This window comes from Gopherus flavomarginatus, chromosome 1 (assembly GCF_025201925.1).
Source record: "Gopherus flavomarginatus isolate rGopFla2 chromosome 1, rGopFla2.mat.asm, whole genome shotgun sequence".
NCBI classification, from domain to species: domain Eukaryota; kingdom Metazoa; phylum Chordata; order Testudines; family Testudinidae; genus Gopherus; species Gopherus flavomarginatus.
In genome coordinates this window covers 127,233,544-127,246,623 of record NC_066617.1, presented here as the reverse complement: position 1 = coordinate 127,246,623, position 13,080 = coordinate 127,233,544, and the positions used below count along the sequence as shown (strand labels likewise).

General features: G+C 39.2%; 1 protein-coding gene across 1 annotated transcript in view; it reads right to left on the bottom strand.

Annotated features, from left to right (window-relative positions):
- Positions 1-211: 211 nt before the first annotated feature.
- ST8SIA1 (ST8 alpha-N-acetyl-neuraminide alpha-2,8-sialyltransferase 1) overlaps positions 212-13,080 on the bottom strand; it is a 187,863-nt gene continuing 174,994 nt past the window's right edge. Inside the window, exon 5 of the mRNA XM_050969133.1 lies at positions 212-12,289. Within this exon, the coding sequence (XP_050825090.1) occupies positions 11,803-12,289 (487 nt within the window). The 3' untranslated portion in view covers positions 212-11,802. The remainder of the gene's footprint in view (positions 12,290-13,080) is intronic.

Below are 13,080 nucleotides of genomic sequence, written 5' to 3'. Positions count from 1 at the left end.
CAAATCTTAGCAGAACAACAAACTAGGCAAAACATAAAGAGGAAGTGGAAATGGCCTTGATCTATTGAGCATATAGAGACAGATGACAGAGAAAAGAAGAAAAAGAAGTCCCACAAATAATACCTTCATTTTTGAAAATGGAGATATTTATTGTTAAGTTAAATAAATCCAAATTATAAATAATGTAACATTTATTTCTGAAAAAGTTCCATCAAAGTTAAACAAAACAATGAACTTGTTCCTTCTGATCATGTTTGTTATGACTCAAACAATGAAAAAAAGGCCTGGAGTCCTATAAAATCTAGGTCCTTTATCAAATATTACAAATGAGACTTCGCTAAAAATCACAAGAAATGCTTATGGTATGTTTTGTAAAAGGTGACTAGAAAAAAGACAACAAAATACGGTTGCTCAATAAGTTCTATCACAAAGAACTCTTTGCTACATTGAGTCGTCTAGACACTGGTTGGGCACAGTCACCGTAGCCATCTTGAAGGTAGACATTCTTTAAATCAGCACTGCACACTACTCGAAAATAAAACAGATTATACTGAAAGAACAGAACATATGTTATTGCCAGGCAAAGGAAGGTTATACTTTAGTCCTTGTAATAGTTTTAGCCATCAGCAAATATTTGCTACATTGGAAAGGATTAGATTTAAGCCCTAATCACAAGACTCTAAACAACAACACATTTTGGGATGTTTGAACACTTTGCACAAGTACTTTTGCCCCGAGTGTGCCAAAATGATGCTGATTCAAGGAGATAGTCACCCAAGCATTCATGTCATTCTGACACAGCATCCAGCTTGTAAAGGTTACATACATTATAAATGATGCAATAAATATTACATTTCATTCACAGGGGGACAATGAATCCATGGCATTATACAATCTCAGAGGCATAACTGTTTGCTTATCCACTTTAAATACCATGCCAAGAATATGAAATATTACTTTACCATCGCACTTTTCAATGAATGGGGTAAAACAGGAAGGAATGCAAATCCACAAATGATTACAATGGAAGTGTGAAAATAAGCACTGTGCATAGGGACTGCAAAATATTGAAGACCCACATAACTCTGCCCCTGTGGGAATGGCTAGTATGACTAACCTGGAACCCTTGTTCTGTGTGAATGAGCAAGTACTGCAATTGTGGCCAGCCCCTAATGGCCAGATGCAAGAAGAGGGAGGATCCCTGCATCAACAGTCCCTTTCTCTTGTGCATAAGATATCCGACACAAACTGGTCCAGGTCAGCTCATCTTGTACCATTTTCACCACACACTACATTCCTGCTGACTACAAATATGCAAAATTTCAAATCATGCTTCAGAAGTACTCAAAATGAGCCTTGGTTGTTTGAGTTTTGCCTGCATTCATGCTCCATAAATCTCCATAAACAAGGACTGTGATTGTTCACCCAGCTGGGAGGTTTGTGAAATCCTTCTCCATCTAGTCAACCCTATTTCATTGCCATCATTGAGACACCCCTCTGCAAATACATTAAACTAAAAAGCAGAAAATCCAAGGCTTGTTGAAAGGCAAAAAAGAGGCTGGAGGGAGGGATGGCTGTGGAAAGAGTCCCCTGGTAGGTTAGAGTTCACAGAAATCAAACCTACAAGCTCATGCTCCAAAACGTCTGTTAGTCTATAAGGTGCCACAGGACTCTTTGCTGCTTTATGGGCTGTTTCACTTCTAGCTCCTGAGGGCCAAATTGCACTGTTTAGTTCACAAACAGAACACAGCGTAGGTCAAACAACCCGGTCACTGACCTCAGTGGGCTTTCTGTGCAGCGTACTCACCATGAGCAGAACTGTTTCCATTAAAATCAACAGAAGGAGGAACTTTTGAAGATTTGGGCCTTAATCATCTTTGAAAAAATCTTGGCCCAGGTTCATTTGACAACAGTGACACATTTTTGCCTTTACCTGAATTCACAAATTTTTATCAGATTTATGGTTGTGTATACAAAATATCTATAATGAAAACACAAATTGTTGATCTATTTTACCTTTCAATTTGGTTTATTTACTAGAAGCCACTAACAATGCCTATTTGCATTCACTTATTTCCCATCCCTAGAATAGAATACGTGATTCTATGTACTCAAAATATACAGTATGGAATTGTTGTTATTATGTTCAGACAGTGGCCTGAGTTAAAAAAAAACAAAAATAACAACATGTTGTCTTGTGTCCATCTAATTTGTCTGATGACATGATACAATCTCAGGCCAGCGAGATTTTATAAATACGGGGAAAGTCTTTTTCTAAGGCAGGAAACAAGTGTGTTTACCTTCTGAAGAGATTATCTGTTTTCCTTGCAAGTTTCTTTATGGTTATAAAGAAAAAGCTTATGTTGCAATCTCCAGAACCACAATAGGTGTCATGGAGAGAAAGGTAAATGGCCTGAATTGAAGTCCATTTTTTAAAAATTGCTAAAAGAAATCTTTCCTTCCTCATTTAACCTCTCTTTTCAAAATTGTTACAAAATAGCCCAGCTCATAGGCACAACAGTTTTAACAATCAAGTGCAATCTTATACATTCATCATCATCATCGACATGCTAAATTTCACATTTACTTATTAAAGTGGTTTGCTACGATTTCTTTTATGTTAATTTTTTTTTAAAAAAAATCACTAGGCACCTTTAATCTGCCCCGTTTGTTTTTCACCATGGGCCTTCAGTGATAGCCAGAGGAAATCAGTAGTGACACATTACAAAACACAAGCGTAAAGAAAAGATATTGTACATATATCTAACTGAACAATTTAGAAGCCTTACTTTCCATGAGATTACATGTCACTACTACTCCTGTTTAAAATCGGGGAAAGTAGAAAATGACTTACAAATGCAGATCTCATTTTTCTGATTTAGGAATAAGTGCTTATTCTTCAAATGCAAAATAAACAAAAATCTAGGTCTCTGAATGACTGAAAATTTGTTGCATTTCTGTGCTATACTGGGTACTGGTTCATGGTTTTCAGCACTTCGGCCATATAATAGACTTCTTGATTTTTAAGCATCTGGAAACACATGGGAATGCTTTGAATCTTCTTCAGCCCCACTTTTAACAAAAAATATTTGTAGTCCCCATGTGACTGCTACACTTTAAGTTTCTTCTGTTTTGAAAGAATCAAAACTGTTTCAGGGATATTCCCTGAGCCAGATTCTCTGACTCAGTTCTGACCACATGGTGCTCCCTTAGTAGCACAAATAACCCAGAATCGAGTCACAGCTGGCTGGATCGGAATTCCTTAGAGAGCTCCACAGATGTAAAGCTGGCCAAGCCAGTTCCTATGCCAACTGCCTCTCCACTCTGGCACAGGGAGGATGTCAGGAAAGGAAAGGGCAAGGATGGACAAGAGTGCAGCTCTGCTAATTCGCAGCTGGTGTATGAATAGTCTAGGATCTATTGCTGGTTGTCATAAATAAGACTAGTCGTTGGGTACGCAGAACTTATGCTGGGGAAGTCAGAGAATCAGGTAGCAGTAATTGACTCCTTCTGTTCCTGTGCCATGTGGATCTCAGTGGACGACAGAATTCAAATTTATACAAAATGCAGAATTGTTGGTTATCTTCTTTAGATCAGTAGAAGCTTTCTAAGATGCATCTACTGTGTATAAACAGCATATATTTTATCTATTGGACACATATACAACATATATAAACTCACACGTGAAAAATTATGAAAATATTTCTTTCATATATTATACTCCACACAGATACTTTACACACATTAAAAACTCGGCAGCACGCTTACGATGTCTATGAAACATGGCTTTCCACAAAGGACCTAGGGAGGTACATGCAGAGACTGATGCAAAATAAAAGAGACCCAAAGAGAAGAAAAAAGATGCCAAGAGTAGAAAAATATACAATAAAACCAGGAAAGGTAACTAGAATAGTACAGGACAGAGGATGGATAGGAATTATGATGAGCTATACAATAATAATCAACGTTTTTCCCTTTGCAGTATTATAGACTATCGTTAAGTCAGGTTTATAAAGGAGGCCTAGATCTTTTCCCCAGAACTTTTGAAATTGACTTGCATTTCACTGATGCCCCATTGACTGTGAGTGCATTATGATTATTATACAGATTCACTATTTCATTGCACTCAGTCGAGGCTAAAACCAAGGACTATGTTACAGCCAGTCTATTTTCTAGTTCCTGATGAACACTGGTACTCAATGATCAAAACTAATTCCAGAGGTTCAGTGTCTATGACCGTACATTAGTATTGTGATGAAGAGAAATGGCACAGAGCACAGGAAGAACAAACAGCAACTACGTTTTCAAGACAAGTAGCATCTGAGATTAGAATTGGACCTTTGATATAAATTACAGAAAGAACTTCTTAAACAATGAGTTTATCGAATGCAAAAGTGACCAGAAAAGGGGGAAACCCTCCCCCCCCTCGCCCAAAAGCAAGCAGTTAGGTACTAGAAAAAACTATAATTGCCTCATTAAAGTCTAACAAAGTCTTTTGACAATGACTGGAAAACAGTTGCATGATTTGAATTCATCAGAGACAATCTCTCTTTGGAAGGTATGTATTTCTGTGAAACAGGTATTTATTGGTAAATCTTCATTGCTATGATAAAGGTTTTCGTCTTTTTACTTGGTTCATAGAAACTTTATTTTTAACTTTTTTTTCACCCCATGCACTATACAGTACTTGAATACACAGAATATTGTATGCTCCATTTATTTTACATATATATTGAAATAGGGTCTCATATTGGAAAACACATCCTGTCCCACTCAAAGTATGATTTGGTTTTGCACTATCATACCTTGATGTGGCAGAATTGTAAATTGCAATAACATGTCTGCTTCACAGTTGCAACCAACTTCACAGTTGCAGCCATCCAAAGGAGCCACTTGTGTTATGTATTTATGGAAAACAACTAGTTTACAGAAAAGTACCTTTAACTAAATAGCATCATCTTAGAATAGTTTAAAAACATATGAATTTGAAAGATTTGTAGGCTTATTTCCATCAATTTTATAACTGTACAGCCAGACCCTCAGCTGGTTGAAATCTGCATAGCTCTATTCAAATGAAGGGAGCTACAATGATTTATGCCAGCTGAGAATCTAGCTCATAATTTGCTTCTGTGTTTTATTTGGACTTTCTTTTTTCCATTAAAAAGCAAAAACATTCACTTGCTGAGAAGGGTGGAAAATCCATATGGTCTCTTAAAATCTTTGACAGTCTGAAGGCAGTATCCTCACTGTACCCTAAAAGTGAGGGTGGTTCTTAACCAGGAAGGGTGAACTGGCTGTTATCAAATAGGAACTATCTAAATTGCCCACAAAAATGTCAACCAACTTTTTAAATTTTCAAAATAGTTAATTCTTGCCATTGCACTCCCTGGATCTGATCTGAATGGAAGTGCTGAAATAATAAATCAGTCATTTGTATAGTGATTTTCATTTTTAAAGCACTTCACAAACATCAACTAATTAATGCTTCGAACACCTCTAAGGCAGGTAAAATATTATTGCCATATTCCGGGGGGCGGAAACCCAAGCACAGAGGCAGGTCAGTGTCAGAACTGGGAGTAGAAAGGAGAAGTTTGTGGCTCTGAGGTAATCGTGCCCCTCTCTCTGCATCACTATCTGTATTTCGAGATTGACTGATAGTGAAAGGACATGAAATCTCACATGCAAGCTTTTTCTTGCAAATTTCCAGTTCTAGCTAATTAAACCTGAATTTTTTCCAGTGTGACTGTCACTATTTCTAGAGTTAGGGCCTGGACCAAAGCCCACTGAAGTCAATGGAACATTGGCTTTGGATCAGCCCCTTACCGAAATGCTTTTGAGCATCTTTCTTAGCTGTTGTGGTGCCACTGTGATGTTTGCTGAGGAGATGAGAAGTTAACTGCTCTGAGGAGGAAGGGACAGCTGGTAGTCTTTGACTAATTTAGGCCCTGATTCAGCAAAGCATTTAAGCATCTGCTTATGCCCCATTGCCTTACTGTGTCATCATATATGTTTAACTCCACTACAATCCTGACTGGAATCTTTCTTTGCTACTGCAAGACAGTGCTAGGGAAGGAGGATCAGGACGACAGAAGAGAAGTTATCTTTGATCAACATTTGAATTGTTCAGCTTTTACATTGCACCCAGGGGAACAATGCAGGTTTTCCATTATCCTTTGCATGGCATTTTGCATACAGAGGCCCCAATCCAATAGGCAAAACTCCTAATTATTTAAATGAGATGAAAATCCTTACTTGTCTCAGTCTCAAGAAGTGCTTCAGAGCAACAAAGAAGCTAATTTTCATAGGTGATAAGCCACTACCTCACCTATTGATCTCAGGAAGAGCTGTGGTTTCTTAACATCTTTGAAAGTCAACACAACAAAAAATACATTAACCTTGAAGTCGCTGTATACTTTATAATACTGGTGGTAAATTAGGATCTGGTATAATATGCTGGTTGTAGAGGTGTGGTGAAAGTGGGACTAGCTCCAGCCACTAAGGTCACCTCCCAATTCCCAGAAGCACTCAATGGAAGCGGGGCTTGTATGGTGCCATCCTGAGGCTGCAATTACCCCAAACTCCCTTTGAATCAGGCCAAATATTTTCACACTGTTGTGGAGAGAACAAGGAATGCTGTTTTGATGTTCACGGAGTGCCCCATGTGGTTTGCTGGTTGGAGATACTATACCACAGCTTCTTTAGACATGTTATTACTTTTTATTTTCAAAAGTCCACCATTTTGGAGATAGTCCTAGCAGGGCTCAATATACCCCAGTGAAAACAATTAACAGAATCAGATAGCAAATGATATTCTGTTTTCCAGTAGTTGTACAGCATGTATAAAAAGAAGGGAGTAAGTATAACTTCCTTTTGATATTTGAGGTTCTTTTAGGAACATTTGCCAGTTCACGTTTATTAAACAGGCTAGTAAATGTGTTAGTAATTTCATAATTTTCAACTATCAAAATCCTGTTTCAATTACATTTTTAAAGCATTCACTGTACAAATGCCAGATGTCAACTGCCAAAGAGCAGTCCTAGTGACAAAACATTATTTCAGCTATTTTAATGTTTTATGCTGGCAAGAAATTTAAAACTAATACAAAAATATATATGTAATTCCCCAGAAATCACCTAGAAATTATTTTAAAATAATATCCTCTATGAAACCCAGTCTCAATACATGCTACTTTGTAGCCAAATTCTCCATTTGCTCCAATCATATTTACAGGGTGTAAGTCAGCACAGAATTTGGACCTTTATCACCAAAATCCAGCCTTTGGTTAGTTGGTAACATCATTTATAAAAAGGTATGATTGAAAATGGCAAGTATTTATGTATATATTTTTCCAAACTCATTTTATTATTATTATTTTAAAAATTAGTGAAAAGACTGATATATCAGTCTTTTGACTGATTTCGAAAATCATAATAAAAGGAGTTTGGAAAAACAAAAGGTGACTGGACAAGAAAAAAAGTGGAGGATTCCTTTAGAAAACCTTTACTCCTTAGTGAACCCAGACATGACAAGGAAATCTCTCAGAGAGATTAATTCCTGGGCATCCAGAGAAGGAAAGTCTGTACAGAAGGAGGAAAGGAACAGCATCACATGGCATCCAGAGCCATCATTCCATAAAGGGCCATAGTGGTAGGCAACATAGCCGAAAAAATGGATGGCACTGGACACAGTGGCATGGCCAGAGCACTCTGAGGATATGCCAAATTCAGCACATCTCCCAGGAAGTATTTGCCAACAGGACTCCCACACCACCCCAGCAACAATTTAACCTGTCCTCCCATGGAGAAATTACTGGGTGAAGGCAGCAGTGCAAATGTCACCTATCCAGTGGAGTGAATGAAGCCTATAGTGGTGCATCTGTGACATCACAGTCTATTCCCAGAGCCATGACTGTGATGTTATAAACTTCTTGTTGACTAATTGCAGACTCAAGCAGAAGGCGGCAATGAGCTAAAATGAAGCTATCCCAAATATTCTTTACAATACATACTGCAATACTGTAGACTAGTGGTCCAAAACATTACAGCTTACAAAAGGGATGCTGGGAGAATTTGGGGATATTCATTATAAGCGTACTCTGATATCTAGATGAAATAGCAAAGAAAATGATGGAAAACATGAGCTAGAAATAAAGGTTCATATTGTTATTATGACACTTTAAAATGTTCTCCACTTTATATATTTCAGACCTGATCCAATGCCCATTGCAGTCAATGGAAACACTCCCTTTGCCTTTAGTAGGCATTGGATCAGGCCCTTAAATAGGAAAACAGTAGATCTGCATAACTTGTACTGTAAATTTATACAGATTATCTGAAAAAACAAGACTCAGACTGCACTGCAGCTTGTTTTTAGTGCCAGACTAGTGCTTCCCACAGCTCCCATTGGCTGGGAATGGTAAACCGCGGCCACTGGGAGCTGCAGGCAGCCGTGCCTGCAGACAGTCAATGTAAACAAAACGTCTTACAGCCCACCAGCGGATTACCTGATGGGCCATGTGCCGAAGGTTGCCGACCCCTGCAATAGAGTTCCTCTCTGCAGAACCAAGAGGAGAAGTTTGTTTTGTGACTCTGAAGTTATGTTGTCCTATTTCCCAAAACCACAAACTACTGAAACTTTAAAGAAACTTAAAGAGAGTTCCTTAGAGAGAGAGTCTACACTTAATCCGTAGTGGCATCGACAGGAACTCTATGTGAGCTCTCTCATACCTCACCAACTGAGCCAAACTGTGTGACTAGGAGGCCCTCACTTTTTCCAATACCAAGTGCAATGGCCTAACAAGATTCTTCTAACCACAAGAGCGCTCTTGCTGCAGAGACATAGTGTAGTTATCTAGGGGAAGAAGGGTGGAATGCTTTCTTCTTCATCACCACCATCTACCTAAAGCTTGAAGTTGCCTTCATGAAGGAGACACTAACACAGGATATTAGCTTGTTGGAGGTGATATATGAGGGGGGACCTAGGATTTCAACAACTTCTTCATTGTGGCATGACTTCCCTTTCAGTTATAAACCTGTACTCTCTTCCCACACAGCAGCTGCAGCAACCATGGGGACAGTGACAGGTAGCTTTTCCCGCAACATGCCAGCCTTCTGCCTGGTCACTACAAAAACACAAACAAACCCATGCAGCCTAAAAAAGGAAGTCTGTATCTGGAATTCTGAACTTTAATTATGCTTCAGGGTAGATCAAAAGCACACGAGGGAGTTTTTAGTGCACTGCAGCAGGGTCTAGGTGGACACTTAGTGTGCATTGGGTTAGCAGGGGATAGATTCACATGCCAGCTCGTCGTGAACTAAATGTTCATGTAGATAAGCCTTTAGAAATTTATGGGTAGAGATATTACTGAGTGCAGCAATATTCCTTATTCTTAAATAGGGAATACAGCGAGAACTGGTTAATAGTCCCAGTATAGGAATGAAGATTTTAAGTGTACCTTGGGCCTCCCTGGTTCCCTCAGCATTTTATAGGAGATCTCTCAGGATTCAGTATGATAGATTTCAAATGTCAGGAAGGACCCATAATGATTATTAGGAAAAGATTCAGTAAGTCTGCTGCTTTAATAAAAAGAGAGAGAATGGGATGTCCCCCATGTACGAGAGAATTGCTGAGGATCCCATCAGTATCTCCAAGCCATAAGGTACAAACCACCGTATTAAGTTTTCCAGTGAAGATACTGATTTTCTCATGACCCTGATCAGATTATTTCCCCAAAGCACGGGAGAACAGAATTCCAAACTGTTTAACGTTCCTACAGACAGCAGTTTCTCAAGAAATACTTGGCAGTCCTGACATGTACAATAAAACGACAGCTATCTATTCTGGTCCAAGAAAAAAACAGCTCAGTAACATTTGCTACAGTTTGCAGTAAAGAAATTATTTGATTCTCTGAAATCCTTCCTTACTGAATACCCTTGCATAAATAAAATGAACAGGTCCATGATGAAAGAATTACCAGGTTATGCAGCATTCTATCAGATTTGTTGATTGTACCTTCTTAATATAGACAAAGATAAAGCAAAACATAGAACCGAGTCAAATTTGATCATACAAATTTCTAAAACACTATGTAATCCAAATAATCTCCCACCTTCTTTTAGGACTGTAAACCTAAATAACGATGCCCATTTCATGTTCTGGAATATTAATACTTAAAATGATTTTATTCTGAAATGTACAGTTAAAAATTTCAGAAGTGTGAAGATTTCTCTGTTTCTGTCCTACACAGACATTTGAGGGATTTTTTAAATTATTATTTCCATATTGCAGGCAGCTGACACTAAAAATAAAAACATCAAAGCATGACAGGACATACCCTCTTTCCCCCCTCCCCCAAAAAACCATTGCTGTTTTGACAGTTTGTAGCTGCTAGTGATGGAGCAGAGAGCAACAAGGATGCAGATCTGAATTTAAAAGGCTAATCTTGCAGCCGAAATTGTGACAAAGATGTCGTTCCGCTATTTTATTTTTGTCACAGTCCTAAAAATAAGAGTACTAATTTACAGTGCATTAGAAAGGTTCCAGGACCATGGGCCAGCTGAGGAATAAACAAAATGAAAACAGTCTGTGAAGCCATGAAAAGGCTAGAACAGCCTAAGTGAAATGTACAGACTTACATAACTCACTGATTTCAAGGAGAGTGACTGTGTTATGTAAGCACCTGACAGGGACATTTACTCTTTGCTCACTATGTAGTTTTTAAAGAGTGCTCCCAAAGGCTGGTTGTTTTTTCCCAAACAATATCTTGGACCAGAGATGATCTAGAGAGAAAAATAAAAAATAAGACTTTACGGCCAGCATTGCAATATAGACAGGAAGGGATCTAATCGCACAAACAAAACATGACTTCAAGGAAAAAGGATTTTCAGTGTTTAAACAAATTTTAAAAGACACCTATACTCACTGTGTACCATCTGCAGTACAAGTAAATTAAGAACTTGGGCCTGCATACCTTTGTGCGCCTCAAACTCCCATTGAGATCAGTGAGCATTTGACGTAAGAAGGAATACAGAATGAGACTCAAAGAACATACAGTAAATTGGTCAAGAGCAGCCCTTATTACAAAACTTACTATTCTACAACAATAGGCCAAAACCAAGCTACTTGAATTGTTTTTAGCTTCAACATTTCCCGAAGAATTTGCCAGCATTTCATTAAAATGTATTTCCATTTTTCAATCATCTCTAGTCCATAATGCTACATTAACATGGTTGTAAACTGCAGAGTTCTGGACTATCACTGCTAAATACTCTGGTTAGGTGGGGTTTTTCCAATATTTAGGGATTACAAAAATTGGGCATGGTTTCACCAGAGTCTAAGCACCCTCAGCTCCATCCCCTGAAGTCACTGGGAGCTGGTGACATTCAGCACTCCTGGCTTGAAGGAAGGTAGTAAGAAAGGAAGGCAAGAAAGGGGGTCGTGCTAATCTGGAATTAAAAGGACTTTCAACAGCGAGTAGTATTTAGCACAGTTAGCCTCTGTCCAATCCTTAATGCCCCTTTTAAATTGATCTTTTCAAATGGGAACCAATCAGGTTCAGGGGTGCTGCTTCCAATAGTAATTTCATAATTATGCAGAATGAATTCCATGAGAGCTACTTATTTCTCCAAAACACTGTGTGTAAGGATGTGTCTCTTGTTTGGCCTTCACATTATCAATGGAACAAGTAGCATCTTTAAGACCTCTGCAAATCCATAAATATTTCCCCCTTTCTCTTTTAATTTTCTTTTTGGAGAATATGAAAATTAAAACAAAGAGGCTCCTCCATGCCTTTCCTTATGGTCCTTAAGCAGAGGACTGGAGTAAAGGGGCCTCACACTGTTCTAGCTGCATTCTCAATACACCATTTTTATGAAGAAACCAGAGCTGTAAAAACTCCTCTGGCATGGCATGGAACCCAGAATCAGGCAACACATTGTCATAGTAATGATGGCTGATAAACCTCCCATGCAGGTCCACTGAAAAAGGCCAGAAGCCATAAATGGTTACTTCTTCGCACAGACCTAGGGCTGCGCTGACAAGGAAGAGACCTGTTGAAAGCCGCTTGGCATGGATTCCTCTGCTCTTCCAAAACTTGCCAATGTCACGGAGGAAGTTGGGATTGGCAAAGAGCACCGTTTGGTTGGCACCAAAGTCCTCCAGGGTGTAGTAAACCCGTAGGGATGGCTCTGTCCCTGTCTTCATAGAGAAGGCTGGCATATAGATGTAGCTATGGTTATAGACTTTAACACTATCCACAAAGGTTTTTCTAGACCAAAGCAGATTCTGGAATCTGTAAAAACAAAACAAAGGCATGTGGGTTACATATGTTTTCCTGTTCATTTCAGAATCCAGCTCAAAAACAACCTTCCTGTATTTTCAGCTATGCATGGATTTTCTCTAGCCAACCGTGTGGACTGTTTCGGTTATTGTGCCTTTCCATTCCCCTTGCTTGTTAACACTGGTCTCCTCTGTCCCTTTTTCCAGTGTCATCTGGACCTGCCTTCCTGTATCTCTCCATTCCAGCTCTTCACTTCTTTTCAAATCTCATGTGAAAATGTACCTTTTCTCTCTTTCTTGTGCCTCTGAATTTCTCTGTCTCTCTGCTATTGTTTATTATTTAGCTCCAGGAGGAAGAATGGATTTGCAGTTGAGGCACTGGGCTGTGACTCAGGAGAGCACAGTTTGGTTCTTAGCTCTGTTAAAGACTAGACTTCCTGTGTAACTCTGGACAAATCACTGAGGGTGTGTCTACACTGCAATAAAGAACCTGTGGCACCGAGTCTCAGAGCCCAGGTGAATTGACTCAGGCTTGCAGAGATTGGACTGCAGGGCTAAAAATTGCAATGTCGATGTTCAGCCTGAGTCTGAAGTCTAGGCTCTGCAATCCTCTTCCCCTCCCCGCCACCCCCAGGCCTCCACTCGTGGAGTTTCAGAGCCCAGGCTCCAGCCTGAGCCCAAACATTGACATCTCCATTTTTAGCCTCTGCAACCTGACACCCATGAGCCCGAGTCAGTTGACCTGGGCCAGCCATGGCCATGTTGTAGTGTAGCTGTACTCCCACCTTAATTCCTCCTCTGTAA